General features: G+C 44.2%; 1 protein-coding gene across 1 annotated transcript in view; it reads left to right on the top strand.

Annotated features, from left to right (window-relative positions):
- The first annotated feature begins 491 nt into the window (after positions 1-491).
- dynlt5 (dynein light chain Tctex-type family member 5) overlaps positions 492-18,069 on the top strand; it is a 48,225-nt gene continuing 30,647 nt past the window's right edge. Inside the window, exons 1-2 of the mRNA XM_070886139.1 lie at positions 492-552; positions 2,988-3,112. Of these exons, the coding sequence (XP_070742240.1) occupies positions 3,000-3,112 (113 nt within the window). The 5' untranslated portion in view covers positions 492-552; positions 2,988-2,999. The remainder of the gene's footprint in view (positions 553-2,987; positions 3,113-18,069) is intronic.

The raw sequence follows: 18,069 nt of genomic DNA, 5'->3' as shown, positions 1-18,069 counted from the left end.
GTAAGCTTTCTTGGTCTTACCTGTTGACCAGGCTTAGTTAGACAGGTAATATGAAGGAAAATTGATTGAAAGTGAATTTAGCCATTGGATGAACCAAGCAACTGGACAAACCAGTTTACGGATCGACACCTGACCAGGCTTTTTACATCTAAAACTATTTCAAGCGTAGGTCTCTGCTCTTGTACTCTAGGTATGGAATTGGAAATGATTTCTAGCCCATTCTACCTATATTGCCTTTCGAATCTTGATGTTGTTTTCCAATTTCGAGGCTAGTTCGGATGGTGAGGACCCTGCGAAAAGAAAGATAAAACGGTGAAAAAGTCATTGGTTAATGCACGGGAATTTATCAGTTTAACACGGGCAGGATTGGTTGAATAGTGAGAGTAAGTGGGAGGGTGCAGATTTCATTGGTTATTCCACACGAATCGACCCATTGAGAGAGGCCAGGATTGGTTGAATAGTGAGAGTCTGGCCAGTTGGCTTTTGTTTCCGGTAATTGAGATCCCAGCGCGTTGCCAGGAACAGGTTTGGACAAATAAACAGTGATTTCAGGTTATTCATCATTTCTTGTAAATTAATTCTTCTGGTGGCAAGATTTACGTTTCAGTGCAATAGTATTTTTGGGAGAACGGGATTAAAACTAGAGGCAAACAGCTTAAATATTAGCAATGGATTCGATACACTTGCCCCTAGCAACAAGAGCGGAAAAAGTGGACGCGAAGTAATTGTGGGGAAATTGATCAGAAGTGTAACGCGATGGAGCTAGGATCAACTTTAACCAGCTATAGTTTTCTTTGATGTATCTTTGCAACTTGCCCTTTCCGAGCTGCTGTTAATTGTCTTTAACTCGTCTGCGTTGCTTCCACTGGCCAGTTAAAGTTAACGGTGCCAACATTTTTAATGGTTGATGGAACCGTAGCCCCTTGGAAACTTGTACTTTGTTAAATTAAAAGTTTTAAACCTCGATGTTATTTACATTATTCTTAAGTGTGTTTAAATCTAATAAGTAAATATACTCCCACCTTTAAAGAGACACCGTCTCTAGAATTTGGCAACCCATTTTATATTGTTTTCCAAATGTTTAACACCATGTTGCAATTTGTATCATTGGATCATGAAGAGAGTATCCGTTTTTAATTCTTTTTACATTTCCTCTGCTTCCTTGATGATGAAGACTCCCCCTCCCCGCCCTTAGTGGGGACGGGAGGGAATTATCCCACACGAGAACAGCAACAGCTGAGCGCTGTATTGCTACTTCCTCAATCACACCAATCCATTGCTGGACCTTGAGGCCGAGTCTTGAGCAGAAAAATGTAATATGAGCCAAACAAGTGTGCATTTGATTCGGGGGGTGGGGGTTCCAATCCTTCCTACTTACTGGTTGATATTTCTGACTGATCCAGAAAATGGAGCTGTTGTTTGTCTCATCCAAGGATTGTGAATTCTACTCTATGCAGCAAGGGTAACTGGAGAAATGGGGCAAAGTTAATGACACACAGAAAAGATACAAGAAATATCCAATTATACACAGAACTTTGCTTTCTACGTTTTTTTTCTATATAAAAAAAACTATCTGGGCTTATCAAGAATTTTTTTCTCAAGTTTTCTTATCTTTATCATCTCTGCAGATTCTCTGACTGCTACAGAGGTCAACAACCAGTGTAGATTTAAAGTACTTAGTAAGAGGGTTAGAGGGGATTTGAGGGGAATTATTTTTCACCCAGAAGGTGGTGGGGGTCTGGAACTCACTGCCTGAAAGGATGGTAGCGGCAAAAACCCTCACCACATTTTAAAAGTATCTGGATATGCATTTGAAGTGCCGTAACTTACAGGGCTCTGGACCAAGAGCTGGAAAGTGGGATAAGGCTAGATCGCTCTTTGTCGGCCAGCAAGGACTGAAATGGCCTCCTTCCATGTTGTAAATTGCTATGATTCTATGCTACACTATGGATATTTTAAGTTTGATATCAATTAAGAAACCCTGCCAATTTATAGACTTAAAATGATGGGCTTTTGAGAGATAGTAGCTCAAAGTTGATTTCCATTAATCAGGTATGAAAGGTTGTAACTTTGGTAGAGTCGAGGACGAGGGAAAATGCCTCTCCAACGACTCCTGCAATGACCTGGTAAATGGACCAGCAGAATCTCAGGTTTGCTTCCACATCTGTGCTGATTTAGCTAATCTCAACCAAGACACCAGTGGGCTCTACAATTTGCCTCAGTATCACCAGGTGGGAGGAGAGGGATAATCAGCGAAGGCTCCTGCTTCTCATTGCCACACAGTGGCCCCTTCGATAAATTGGGCAAGGTACAGGAGAACTACAGATGCCATGTGGATCTTGTGCTTCCAACTCCACTCGAGTAAACTTGTCAGATATATTAAAGCTTACTGGGTCCTCTCAGCAGCCAGTTTTAGCAGATCCAGCAAATTTACTCTTGGGTTGTTGCGCATCACGAGCTGGTGGTACTGTGGTTTTTAAAGGAAGCCTGGTTAGTGAAACCACCATCCTCAACTTCTTGTCTCGACCTCTGAATTACTGTGGTTGGTTTTATTTTGCTTTCATGTTAGAAGATACAACAATTGAAGCCTTGAAGCAAATTTAGACAGAGATGGTCCCATTTTATTATGTGTTCCATTTATTTTCAGATGGCTTTTCTTCACATGTGAGCCTAAACAGTGAATGCCAGAGGCTATTCATTTGTGGGGCATGACCTCTGAGCCTAATACCAGCTTTGCCCGATAGCCACATGCCTCCTTACCAGCAGGGGTCCCTGAGTAGTTTATAAGAATAGAATCCCTGCTGATTTTCTTTCTCCCGCTCCCCATTGTGTTCTGTGGGACAGTTAGTTTCTTTCATTTGTCCCTTTTTAATTGGCTAAATTAAGCAATCTAATACCAGCAAGTTTTGGGGCTCCTGGACTGTTCCCTGTCTCAAAACAGTTACTAAATATTACATATCAAAAATATATTATGTCTATGCTTGCAGGTGAACATTATTATGTCTGACATCGCAAAAGAGAAGGCAGTTCGCTTACTGAAAAAGAGAGGCAGCTTGTCATCGCTGAGCAGCCATGATGTCAAAACAAAGGAATATATGGGAAAGCAAAAGGAGTAAGTCATCAGTTTAAAATATTTGTTGGGGCTGATTAGTCATTCTTAGGGTTTTTTCTCCACCCTTATTCAGGATTCCCTTGAATCACGCACCTTGACAAATAACATACCTTCAACCTTTGAGAGTCAATTACTATGAAACCAGTCACCTAGGAAAGACATCAAATTGTTCATATTTTATTATTGTTGTGCAAAAGCATACCTATATGTTCTGTTAAGGTTATCTAATCGCTGTTAAATAAACACTGGGCACCTTTGTATCATTCCTAGAGAATTCCTGTGTTACTTTTATACGTTTTGAAGTGTGACACTGAAATTTCAGTGTAACACGTAGAGTGTGACAGACAGGAAAGGTGAGATAAATCGACCGTTGTGCTAATGGAAGCCAATCTCCCATGGTGCTGCTTGTAATGAGTTGGAGGAATTCTCCAGGTGCTTCAGTGGCCTTGATAATGTTACTGATTGAATAAGTCACATTTATTAACACTCCCATAATTTTTTGTATTTTTTTTTAATTGTTTGAATTACATATTTGTCAATTTTCAATTGTTAGATTTGTTTAGCTATGTTCTCATTTTTTAATTCTTACCTATTTTTAAAGCCCATGATACAAAGGAAAATGATAGCAAAATGTTACAGACAGCAGATAGACAGGAGTCATATAGTAATGCTGAGCAACAATAGGGATGGGTGGTTTGGAGTGTTGGAAGAGTGGTGATGTGTGTGCTAACAATAAGATGGAAGTTATGGGGTGTCAAGAATAGTGGGAGGGTACTGAAGCAGATCCTTGGGCCAGGGAGCACAGGCTAGAAAATTCTTGGCTCGAGGGTGACAAGGACTGGTGAGTTGGAGCCTAGAAGTAGTGAGAAGGGTTGGCATGAGGCAGTGGTCTTTGGTTGTGGGAGCATTGGGATGAGGTGGCAAGCGGTAGAAGTTTTGGGACTTTTCAGATGTCTTGGGGAATGTTTACTATGTGAAGAAATGAGGATAAGGAACAATAAGTACGTTTCTGCTATATCTATAATATAAAATTAGTGCGATCACATGCATTTTCTGTGTGAGGCTTCGGCAACCCAATTCTTCATTCACTGCGACTGTGGAATCATACTTTTTGATTCTCTCATTTCATATTCATCAAATTACAGCTCAGCAGCTAATGAGTGCAATCAAAATCTATCAATAAAGCAGAACTTGAACCAATCAAGTCACTCCAAAAAACTTTTTCCCCCTCACTCCAATTCTCTGTAGCAATGGTGAAGTTGTTATATTTTCTGCTCCTCTCCCTCTGGATGGTTGGTATTGTAGCAAGCCCCTTCCTCCTCTTCCTGGGGTGTTTGTTCAGGATTCTCCACAGGCCTCAGGCAGGAGCAAAAGCAGAGAGCTCCTTCCCTCACTGCTGCAAGCTCCAAATGAGCAGGCCATGCCTCCAACAGCTCTACAACTCTTTTTAGGAGAGAAAATAAACAGTAAATCAAGTGCCCCCTGATCTGGGGGACACTCCAAACATTTTTCCAGGCCCTTTTTTTGTATTTTTTTTGTGGGGTTTTTTGTATTTTTTTGTAGTTTTTTTTGTTTTTTTTTCTGGGCACTAAAATCATAATTTACAAGTGCCCCCTATAAAAGGGGAGGGGAACACTAAAACCTGGCAATTAAAACAAATTAAACTTTAAAACATATCAAATCAAATTAAAATTTGGTTGCCGGGGGTAATAATGCACTCCAGTCCCTCCGGTGCCCACCTCTCACGGAAGGCCACGAGCATACCGCATGCTCCATCTCCAGGGACACCCTGGCTCGGATGTAGGCGCGGAAGAGAGGCAGGCAGTCAGGCTGAATGACTCCCTCGACCGCCCGCTGCCTGGACCGGCTGATGGCACCCTTGGCCGTGCCCAGGAGCAGTCCTACGAGGAGGCCCTCGGACCTACCCGCTCCCCTCCGCACAGGATGCCCAAAGATCAGGAGTGTGGGATTGAAGTGTAGCCAGAATTTCAGGAGCAACCCCTTTAAATAGTGGAACAGGGACTGCAACCTTGCACATTCAATAAAAAACGTGGAATACTGACTCCTCCAGACCACAGAAATTGCAGGCGGCCTGGGAGCGGGTGAACCGGCTTAAAAATTTGTTGCACAGGATTGCTCCGTGCACCACCCTCCAGGCCAAGTCCCTGATAAACAGTGGGAGGGCTTCCGCGTAGAGTGCACTCCATCGGGGACCCCCGCCTCCTCCGGACGGCACGATGTTGCACCATGGCGTGCAGGCGAGGATGGCAAGGTTGAAAGTGTGCAGGAGCAGCCCGTACAGGAAACCCCTCCGCGCAGAACTGAAAGGCACGGAGGGGATTTCCCTGAGGCGGCTCAAGTTGTGAGGCGCCGGCTCCCGAGGGAGGTTCCGGGGTTTGGCGCCGATGAGGAATTCCGTCCGGACGGGGGTCAGTTCGGACGGGATCTCCCCACGTGCTTGAGCCTCCTCGACACACCTAACGGAGTCAGGGCCCAGAGCTGTTTTTAGCGACTCGATGGCATCGGCCGCGCGGTGGACGACGGCCGAATTTAGGTGCCGTGCCAGCACGTCTGGCGCCATCCAGCCCGCTCCTCCGCCATCGAGTAGGTCCCTGACCCTGGTCACCTCGCCAGCCACAGCCCTCTCATCCGACTGCCACCTAAAACCTCGATCGTGGAGGTACGGATTCCTGAGCAGCGGCTCCTGCAGGACAGCCGCCACTCCAGCCGGTGGAGAGCTGCGCTTGGTGGAGACTTTGTTCCAGACCCTGATGGGTTCCTGGTAAAAGAATAGGCAGCCCCTGGACGGCGGTCCTGACGCCCCCCAAGCTCACAAACAGGAGCTGCGTGTCGTAGTTGAGGTTGTACTGCTGGCGGAAGAAATACGTCGCCAGCGCACGCCACCTAGGAGGGGGCTCGACGTAAAGATATCTCTGCAGGGTCTGAAGACGGAAAGTCGCTAGCTGGGTGCTGACGCACACCAACGACTGATCGCCCTCCCTAAGCGGGAGACACAAGACCGCCGCAGAGACCCAGTGCTTCCTGTTGTTCCAGAAGAAGTCCACCAACTGGTTTATGACTAGCGCTCGACCCCTGTAGGATAGCACTCGGAGCAGTCCTGACCAGCGCCCTAGGTGAGCGCCGACCTTGGCCTCCAGCTCTTGCCAGTTCGCCGGCCAGGCTTCCTCGTCGTGGCTAAGGTAGACTCCCAGATAGAGGAGATGGGTCGTGCTCCAGGCAAAAGGCCTGAGCTCCTCCGGCAGGGAGTCCACCCGCCACTGACCCACCAGGAGTCCGGAACATTTTTCCCAGTTGATCATGGCAGAGGATGCGGCCGAGTAAATCTCCTGGCACTCGCGCATCCTCCGCAGGTCAATGGGATCTTCTACCGTGAGGAGCACGTCATCGGCGTAAGCCGAGAGGACGACCTCCACGCCCGGCCCTTGCAGAGCCAGTCCCATCAACCTCGTCCGCAGGAGGCGCAGGAAAGGCTCCACGCAGATGGCATATAACTGGCCGGACATGGGGCATCCCTGGTGCACCACCCTCCCAAAGCGAAGGGGCGCCGTCAAGGACCCATTAACCTTAATCAGACACTCTGCGGTAGCATACAAAAGTCGGATCCGGGCGACGAAATGCGTTCCGAACCCAAAAGCGAGCAGAGTTCCGAACAGATAGTCGTGATCCACCCTGTCGAACATCTTCTCTTGGTTGAGAGATAGGAAGGCGACCGACAGACGAGCCTCCTGGGAATGATGGATCAGGTCCCAGACCAGATGGATATTATCGTGGATTGTCCGGCCCGGGACAAGTCACTCCAAAAAGTGTTCAAAATCCTTTCAACTGCAACCAATTGGAGCTCGATAATTACAAGATTGAGTGCAATTTACCAATTTGGAAAAAAAACGCTCAGGGAATCAAATTACACAAAATAAATTTACAACACATTTTTTGTAAACATTTTTTTTGCTCTTCAGCTGACTGACTACCCTCCGGTAACGTGATGGCATAGTCATGGCAGTAACTCCATATCAGCTGGAGGTGAGACTGGGAACTAAGTAGTCTAGCTGTAAAATTTTTGAGAGACTGAGAAAGGGGAACAGAAAGCTGCAACCATGGAAAGGAAAAGGTTTAATGATGATGGTGCTCAGATAGAGTTTATCTGGGTTGAGTAAAGAAGTAAGAAGCAATCTATTGTCATATTGGGAGTATATTGTAGACCACCAAACAGTAGGAAAAACATTGAAGATGAGATTTGAAAACAATTCAGAGAGGTTTGCGGGAGGAACAGAATTTATGGCACTTTAAACATCTTACTTTAAATATCCTCAAATCCACTTTAAAAATCGCACTTTAAATATCCTCAAATCCACACCAAAGATTTGAGTACACAATCTAGGCTGAAAGTAATAACAGAGTTATGCTCTGTCTGAGGCACTACCTTTCAAATAAGACATCAAATCAAGGTGCTACCTGCCCCTTCAGGTAGACAAAAGATCCCAAGGTACTATTTGAAGAAGAACGGGCAAATTCTCGCAATGTTCTGGTCAATATTTCTTCCTCAACCAACTAAACCAGATTTTCTGGTTATTTATCTCAAAACTGTTGGGGGGACCTTGCAGTGCACATATTGGCAGCTGCATTTCCTTATCTTACAATAATGACCACACTCCTAAAGTAGTTCATTGGCTCTACAGCTTTTTGGTACATCAGAAGGTCATGCAAGGTACTACATAAATGAAATTTGTTCTTAAGAAGAACTGGGATGAGACCATTATTTGTGATCCAAATGATGGGTGCAGGCTTCTTAGAATGCGTCCAGGACTATTTCTTTAAGCGCTATGTTGCATGCCCAAAAAGTGAAGAGGCAGTGCTAGATATGGTTTAGGGTAATAGAGCAAGAAGTGACCAACCTGATGGTGAAGCAGGTTCACATAGAAAATAAATGAAGACAAGAAGTCAATGCTAAAGCTATTGGGCTGCAAATTGGCTAATTTCAGTGATGTTATGGGGGCCAACCCAGCATAATTGGTTGTAAAAAATGTTAGGTCAAATACTGTGCCACCAGTGGTAGATATTTAAATATAAGATTAATAAGGTACTGGTTCAATGCATTTTGAGAAGGAATAAAGGCGATTTAAGAACATAAGAATTAGGAACAGGAGTAGGCCATCTAGCCCCTCGAGCCTGCTCCGCCATTCAACAAGATCATGGCTGATCTGGCCGTGGACTCAGCTCCACTTACCCACCCGCTCCCCATAACCCTTAATTCCCTTATTGGTTAAAAATCTATCTATCTGTGACTTGAATACATTCAATGAGCTAGCCTCAACTGCTTCCTTGGGCAGAGAATTCCACAGATTCACAACCCTCTGGGAGAAGAAATTCCTTCTCAACTCGGTTTTAAATTGGCTCCCCCGTATTTTGAGGCTGTGCCCTCTAGTTCTAGTCTCCCCGACCAGTGGAAACAACCTCTCTGCCTCTATCTTGTCTGTCCCTTTCATTATTTTAAATGTTTCTATAAGATCACCCCTCATCCTTCTGAACTCCAATGAGTAAAGACCCAGACTACTCAATCTATCATCATAAGGTAACCCCCTCATCTCCAGAATCAGCCTAGTGAATCGTCTCTGTACCCCCTCCAAAGCTAGTATATCCTTCCTTAAGTAAGGTGACCAAAACTGCACGCAGTACTCCAGGTGCAGCCTCACCAATACCCTATACAGTTGCAGCAGGACCTCCCTGCTTTTGTACTCCATCCCTCTCGCAATGAAGGCCAACATTCCATTTGCCTTCCTGATTACCTGCTGCACATGCAAACTAACTTTTTGGGATTCAACCCCCAGGTCCCTCTGCACCGCAGCATGTTGTAATTTCTCCCCATTCAAATAATATTCCCTTTTACTGTTTTTTTTCCCAAGGTGGATGACCTCACATTTTCCAACATTGTATTCCATCTGCCAAACCTTAGCCCATTCGCTTAACCTATCTAAATCTCTTTGCAGCCTCTCTGTGTCCTCTGCACAACTCGCTTTCCCACTAATCTTTGTGTCGTCTGCAAATTTTGTTACACTACACTCTGTCCCCTCTTCCAGGTCATCTATGTATATTGTAAACAGTTGTGGTCCCAGCACCGATCCCTGTGGCACACCACTAACCACCGATTTCCAACCCGAAAAGGACCCATTTATCCCGACTCTCTGCTTTCCGTTAGCTAGCCAATTCTCTATCCATGCTAATACATTTCCTCTGACTCCGCGTACCTTTATCTTCTGCAGTAACCTTTTGTGTGGCACCTTATCGAATGCCTTTTGGAAATCTAAATGCACCACATCCATCAGTACACCTCTATCCACCATGCTCGTTATATCCTCAAAGAATTCCAGTAAATTAGTTAAACATGATTTCCCCTTCATGAATCCATGTTGCATCTGCTTGATTGCACTATTCCTATCTAGATGTCCCGCTATTTCTTCCTTAATGATAGCTTCATGCATTTTCCCCACTACAGATGTTAAGCTAACCGGCCTATAGTTACCAGCCTTTTGTCTGCCCCATTTTTTAAACAGAGGCGTTACATTAGCTGCTTTCCAATCCGCTGGTACCTCCCCAGAGTCCAGAGAATTTTGGTGGAGATTTATCAATGGCTGGTGCTCCATGGATAAATTGATTAGAATTTTTTCAAACAAATGATAAATACTGAAGGGAAGATAGTACAGAAGAAAACTATAAGAAATATAAACAGTTTCGAAGGGAAGCAAAAGGAGGGATTAGGAAGGCTAAGAGTAAGTACAAACCACCACCAAGGTAAGACTAATTGGCCTATAATTTCCCATCTTATCCCTTTTGTGCACAGTTGTAAGTGAAAGATGGTTCTGCAGATTGGCAAGTTAGTGATGGAGGATGCGGGAGGTGATACTCAGGATTATCACTTGAGCTGATCTAACAGCAAAGATCAGGAATCAGTCTTGGGACCACCTGGCACAGCACGGTACCACATTATGAGGCCTATTTACCAACTGAGCTATGGTGGTGGGGGGTGGCTTCTGTTTTACTTTTATATGTAAAGTGTTTCATTTATGCCACTGGCAGACATTTTAAAAAGTATCTACTTTGAGATCCTTCTGTGGTTTAGGAATAGTTCGGAATTCAATGGAATAATTTCCGTTCTTTTAGTATCTTTTCTGCCAGAAGATAGTGTTGTAACTATGGATTGACTTACATTTTCTTCAGTATAAAGTACCTAATGGTCTTTTTCCAGAGAATTATTCCACTTTCCCTGTACAGTTTTTATGAACCTACAGCTGTGGCAGTTTCTTTTTAAAGTACGGTATACTTCTATTTATTCTTTGCTAGTTTCTTCATTTTCCTCACCTCTCCTGAACCGGTTGACTGTTTTCTAGAAAGTTCCATGTGTCCTTGGCGTCCCACGTTACCCCATCCAAGTGACCATCCTTCATGTGTGAACATTGATGGTGATTGTTGCAGATAATTGGATCACTAGGGACATCACAACTGTTATGTATGCAACACCTTGTAACCAGCAGTCTATCGCCACCATCTGTTGGAGTCCCAAGGGATCTCGGCATCCCTTGGGAGCACTGCATATAAGCAAGCCTCCCATGCTGTGCCAGTACTCTGGAGTCAGAATAAAGAGACTAAGGTCATACTTACTCAAGTCTACAGTACTCATCACATCGCTTTATTAGAGACATAACGACTGGCGACGAGTAATAGATAACGGACCATCACGTGAAAATGCAGAGAACTGTTGGTATCCTGGAGAAATTCTCAGAAGGTGATGATTGGGAAGCCTTCGTGGACAGACTCGACCAATATTTGTGGCTAATGAGTTGGAAGGGAATGAGAACACTGTCAAATGAAGGGCGATCCTCTTCACCGTCTGCGGGGCAACAACCTATGGCCTCATGAAGAATCTTCTTGCTCCGGTGAAACCAACAACCAAATCGTATGAAGAACTGTGTATGCTGGTCCGGGAGCACCTAAATCCGAAGGAGAGCGTTCTGATGGTAAGTATTTTATACATGTCTGAAGGCCAGGAAGTGGTGAGCTAAGGCGCCTTGCAGGACATTGCGAATTCGATGCATTCAATCCAAAGAGACTTTTTTGTGCTTGGCATTGGCCATGAGGTTATCCTTCGCAAACTATTGACTGTTGAAACACCGAACCTGAGCAAAGCCATAACGATAGCCCAGACATTTATGTCCACCAGCGATAACACCAAACAAATTTCACAGCATAATGATGCATCGGCAAGTACTGTACACAAAATAACATCGTTTTCAGGCAGGAATGCATATGACAGAGCATACATGCCTGCAGCTGCATGACCTCATATGACTCCGAGTCTGCCATCAAATGTGAATGCGAGGCAATGAACACCTTGTTGGCTGCGGAGGTGATCATCGAGCCCATTAATGCCACTTCAAACACTGCGTGCAAAGGCTGTGGAACAGTGGGACACCTCCAGTGAATGTGCAGACGAGCTGCAAACCCTGCAAATCACCACATTACAGAGGAAGATCGATCCATGGTGGATCAAACTGAACTAGAGACTCGAACCGAGAAGGCAGAAATGTATGGAGTACACACCTTCACCACGAAATGTTCACCGATCATATTAAAAGTTGAATTGAACGGAATTCCAGTATCCATGGAATTGGACACGGGTGCGAGTCAGTCTATCATGAGCAAAAAGGCCTTCGAGAGGCTGTGGTGCAACAAGGCACAAAGGCCCAAGCTGAGCCCTATTCATACCAAGCTGAGAACTTACACTAAAGAGCTGATCCCTGTAATTGTCAGTGCAGCAGTAAAAGTCTCCTATGATGGAGTGGTGCACGCACTACCACTATGGATTGTACCAGGAGATGGCCCCACACTGCTTGGCAGAAGCTGTATGGGAAAAATCCCTGTAACTGGGATGACATCCGAGCGCTTTCGTCCGTCGACGATTCCTCACGTGCCCAGGTTTTGAGCAAGTTCCCGTCATTGTTTGAACCAGGCATCGGAAATTTCTCTGGGGTGAAGGTGCAGGTCCACTTAGTTCCCGGTACACAACCCATCCACCACAAGGCACATGCGCTGCCATACATAATACCAGAGAAAGTGGAGATCGAGCTGGACAGGCTGCAACGAGAGGGCATCATCGTGCCGGTTGAGTTCAACGAGTGGGCCAGTCTGATTGTTCCAGTTCTCAAGGGCTATGGCATGGTCAGAATTTGTGGGGACTATAAAGTAACAATTAACCATTTTTCGCTGCAGGACCAGTACCCGCTACCCAAAGCAGACCTATTTGCAACGCTGGCAAGATGGAAGATGTTCACCAAGTTGGACCTGACCTCGGCCTACATGACGCAGGAGCTGGCGGAATCTTCGAAAGGCCTCACCTGCATCAACACACACAAAGGTCTGTTCATCTACAATAGATGCCCGTTTGGGATTCGATCGGCCATGGCTATTTTTCAAAGGAACATGGAGAGTCTGCTAAAGTCGGTTCCGCGCACCATGGTTTTCCAGGACGACATATTGATCACAGGTCGTGACACCATCGAACACATGCAAAACCTGGAAGAGATTCTAAGTCTGTTAGATTGTGTGGGACTCAGGTTGAAACGCTCAAAATGTGTTTTCCTGGCACCAGAGGTAGCGTTCTTCGGGAGAAGAATTGCGCAGACGGCATCAGACCTACCGATGCCAAGACGGAGGCCATCAAGAAGGCGCCGAGACCACAGAATGTGACGGCGCTGCAGTCGTTCCTGGGACTCTGCAATTATTTTGGTAATTTCCTACCCGGGTTAAGCAACTTGCTAGAACCTCTACATGTGTTGCTACGCAAGGGAGATGACTGGGTATGAGGGAAATCACAAGAGACTGCTTTTGAGAAAGCCAGAAATCTGTTATGTGCCAACAAACTGCTTGTTCTGTATGACACATGTAAACGTTTAGTGCTAGCTTGCGATGCATCTTCGTACGGGGTCGGGTGTGTGTTACAACAAGCAAACAAATCGGGAACATTGCAACCGGTCACTTATACGTCCAGGAGTTTGTTCAAGGCCGAAAAAAATGCAGTAGTATCTGGGCTTAAGTTCGAGTTAGAAACTGACCATAATCCGCTCATATCGCTATTCTCAGAGAGCAAAGATATTAATACCAATGCCTCTGCTCACATCCAAAGATGGGCGCTCACGCTGTCTGCATATAACTATGTAATTCGCCACAGGCCAGGGACACAGAACTGTGCTGATGCTCTGTCAGCTACCATTGCCCACCACTGGGGTGGAAATGGCACAGCCTGCAGATTTGCTCTTGGTGATGGATGCATTTGAAAATGAAAAGTCACCTGTTACGGCCCGCTGATCAGGACCTGGACCAGCCAGGATCCTTTACTGTCCCTTGTGAAAAAACTGTGTCCTCTATGGGAGCTGGTCTAGCGTCCCAGCGGAGATGCATGAAGCGATCAAGCCATTCCAGCGCCGCAAAGACGAAATGTCCATACAGGCGGATTGTCTTTTGTGGGGTAATCGCGCGGTTTTGCCTAAGAAAGGCAGGGAAACGTTCATACGTGACCTACACAGTAAGCGCCCAGGCATAGTAATGATGAAAGCTATAGCCAGATCCCATGTGTGGTAGCCCAGCATCGACTCGGATTTGGAGCCTTGTGTGCGCCAATGCAATACTTGCTCTCAATTGAGCAACGCACCCAGGGAGGCACCGCTAAGTTTGTGGTCATGGCCCTTCAAACCGCGGTCGAGGATCCACGTTGACTTTGCTGGCTCGTTTCTAGGCAAAATATTTTTGGGTTGTTGTGGATGATGATTCACAGTGATTGAGTATGTAATACTGTCTGTAATCACGTCCACTGCCACCATTGAAAGCTTACGACAATGGGCCGTGCTTCACCAGCGCTGAATTCAAGGAATTTATGACCCGCAATGGGATCAAGCACGTCACATCTGCCCCGTTCAAGCCCGTATCTAACAGCCAGGCAGAACGGGCAGTCCAAACCATCAAGCAAAGCTTGAAACGCGTGTCGGAAGGCTCCCTGCAGACCAGCCTGTCCCGAGTCCTGCTCAGCTACTGCACTAGACCCCACTCGCTCACTGGGATTCTCCCTGCCGAACTGCTCATGAAAAGGGTGCTCAAAACAAGGCTCTCTCTAGTCCACCTGTTCTCCATGATCACGTCGAGGGCAGGCGGCATCAACAAAGTATGTACCATGATCGCACAAATTTGTGACGTGATATTGAAGTCAATGACCCTGTATTTGTACTCGACTATGGACATGGTCCCAAATGGTTGCTGGCACTGTCATAGCCAAAGAAGGAAGTAGGATGTTTGCGGTCAAACTTGCAAATGGACTAACTTGCAGAAAGCATTTGGACCAAACCAAACTGCGATTCACAGACAGCCACGAGCAACCTGAAGAAGACACCCACCAACTTCGACCCTCCGATACACACACAAGTGGCAACCGACATTATCCCCAGCAGCCCAGCAAAGGCCCAACCAACTCACCTGCACCTGTGTTTATACCGAGACAATCGACTAGGGAGCGGAAAGCCCCAGGTCGTCTCACCCTGTAAATAAGTGTACCATTGACTTTGGGGGCAGAGTGATGTTATATATGCAACACCTTGTAACCAGCATTCTACCGCCACCAGAGGGCACATCTGTTGGAGTCCCAAGGGATCCCAGCATCCCTTGGGAGCACTGCATATAAGCAGGCCTCCCATGCTGTGCCAATACTCTGGAGTCAGAATAAAGAGACTAGGGTCACACTTACTCAAGTCTACAGTACTCAGTCACAATGCTTTATTTGAGATATAACAACTAAACCCAATCCTGTCATCATCTGATGCCCACAAGCACGTAAACTTGAATTCTGATTGATTTTTGTTTTCCTCCAAAAGGCCTGGGCACTGAGCCCAATAGGATCAGATAACTCGGCACAGATCAGAATTGGAATCCAAGATCTTCTTGGTCTATATAGTTCAACTACTCGCTAGGTAAATTTGATGAGCAATGGATGGTGCAGTGACATTGCTCATTTAAAGCATTAATCGGGACCAGGGAATGGGACAATTATTGGTTTGATCTACGCACATTCAGTTCCTACTTTGAGCAGTTTCAGTTTGAGATTTTAGCATTAACTTTTTCAGGGGACGCTGATAAAACTTAAAAAGGAGAACTATGTTTTGGCAGTACCTATCACTTCTGGCATTTAGCGACAAGGGTCATTGGTAGTAGATAGTCTAAGGGCAGTGAGAGCAGAATGTAGAGCTCACAACCTTCAAAAGTAGAGATGTGAACTCCAAACAACAAAAGAACTAGGGGCTAACAATAGTGCAGATTTGCATTGACAAAAACCGTGTTTTATTTTTAAAATAAAAGTTTACCCATTTTAGAAAATACATGTGCACCATTGTTTTAAGTCATGATTGCTGTTTTGTTTTATGCCACAGATCATCTCCAATGCCAGGAGAATGTCTATACAAGAAAAAACTAACTAGAACTAAACTGAGGACTGAAGATTGAGATCTTCTATATCCTTCATTTCCAAAGAAATCCCCTCTATTCTATTGACCAATCTGAGTTATGCATTACTAGAGTTCTGCCCTTTTGGTGTCAATCCTCTTGCACAGCCCTGTGGTATCCCGGATGACCTATAAATCAATGATGGGCAGGTACCTAGACATGTCTGGTCACTTGTTTACTCCCTAATTCATACAGGTCCAGATAAGGTAGGGCATCTTTATGGACCCTTTAACGAGCTGTCTCTAGGCCAGTGGTCTTGCTGGCTTGTGTCCTATCCCTGGTAAGAGATGTTTTTTTTTGTATAAGTCTCCACAGTTTAATTATCATTAGCCCTTTTCCCAGCATTCAGTCTGATTACTGAATCCATTTTGAAAATATGTTTATGGCAATTCTTAGGGTATTTCACCTACAACTTAACTGTAGTGTTAGCTTTCTCCAGACACAACCTAAGTTTGGTAGGACAAAGTCTATAACTGCAATGTTCGACATACCGTAGTACAAAAATCTCATACATCTAACGTCACTTTAGTGAGATTGAAGTTTAAAAAATACTTAGTGTAGCCATGTGAAAATTTCAAATGCAAATATCCACCTTTTGTAAACTAGTGAATCCTCATGACAATTTCCTCCCCATCAAGAAAATATGTGAAAATTAAATAACTTCTAAAGTAATCCCAGTGAACCCTACAAATAGAAGAATAAATAGTTTGTTACAATGCCATTTTTTTAAAAAATAGACTGTAATGCAAAATGCATTTTATTTACACCGGTTGCCACTATCCAAGTTAATCTATGAATTATTTTTGTAGAATATTGATTTTAGGCATATATTAAATTAGCATTTGAAGATTGTAACTATTTACTACTTGGTGTTTAATGTGTGATTCTGTGTCTGTTCACGGTTGGTGTTTGCTTTGCATTGAGATCTGCTGTGTGTTAGACAACAGAGTAGCCCATAAACTGTCATTTCAGCAAATGTCATGCAGATATTACTGGAGTCTATTGCTGCCTTTTCATATCAACCAAATCTTGCCACTGACCCAGCAATATTTGCCATTCTAGCTTCAAACTGATTTGCATTTAGTGCTTAAAAAAAAAAGAATGCTATCAAACTAGGTTGTAGTGTACCAATGATGTACCAGTGTGTGTACATCTATACTTCTATCATTAGTACAATGCCCACTGCTGCTTTAAATATATCACTCCTAGCACTTCCTCCAGTCTGCATCTTCATGTTGAAATGAATACGCTACTACTCGACCTCATTCTTTCCCAGGATCTCAAAAGCATGAAACTCTGTGTCTTTCCTACATTCTAACAGTGACTGCACTTCAAAAAGCTAGCTGTAAAATGCTTTGGGACTTCGGGTGGTCATGAAAGGTGCAATATAAATGCAAGTCTTTTGTTTTTCTTTTTCAGTATTCCTTTCTTCTTTCAGTCAATAGGTGACTAAAACTCGGACTTGTCATGAACTAATGAATACCACTTGATTTATGTTGTCTTTTCTTCATCTCCATTCAAATATGCTGTTGCCCTTCACTCTGAGCTTAACCCTTCACCTTGGTTTCTCAAAAGCAGAGCACCCAATTACAGGGATGGCACTCTCTGCAAAGGAGAAGAATAACTGCTACAAAAAAGTGAGAACACTTATCAGGAAAGACCCCTATAGACAAAATATATATTTTTTTTAAAAGTGATTACTCAAATTATAAATTATTTTACATCTATAACGAGGGTAACAACATTTCTTTATCAGCATGTTTGGCTCAGATCTGAAAACCTAGCTAACTGGAATTTAAAGGCTATGTGCCAATCTGCCCTTACTCTAAGAATTTGGATAAAATTGTATATATTTTTTTAAAGAGCCCAGTGTGAAATATTGACATGCCCAAGACACACACACACACACATTTTTACATGAATGTAAAATTACATCAATAATCTGATTTAAACTTAAATAACTTGGAAGTCCTCCAAAAGGAGTGGAACATCATCGGCATTGCTAAAGGTTTTATTCGTGCACTGACCTTGTAGCTCCAGCAGTAATATATTGAGTTGCTAATCCAGAGCCTCATATGTTTAAATTTTGCTCTTCAAATTTGGATTCCATAACCAGTTTTCTCCAGTTCCTGACTGATTTGAAGCTTGTGTTTTTAGATACAGTCTTTAACTATTGTTTAGCTTTTTACATTTGGCTTTTGCCATTGGCATCCACCTTCAGTTGATGATTTTATAGAACTTGTCCAAGATTGGGATTTGTAGTAGTGGTAATGTAGGGCACAGTATAAATCAGGAAATTAGAGGTGCATGTAACAAGGGTAATACAGTAATCATGAGGGACTTTAATCTACATATAGACTGGGCAAACCAAATAAGCAGTAATAGTGTGGAGGACAAATTCA

Source organism: Pristiophorus japonicus, chromosome 8 (genome assembly GCF_044704955.1).
Source record: "Pristiophorus japonicus isolate sPriJap1 chromosome 8, sPriJap1.hap1, whole genome shotgun sequence".
NCBI lineage: Eukaryota > Metazoa > Chordata > Chondrichthyes > Pristiophoridae > Pristiophorus > Pristiophorus japonicus.
Note: the sequence above shows the minus strand (reverse complement) of the source record. Positions and strands in the feature narration are given on the sequence as shown.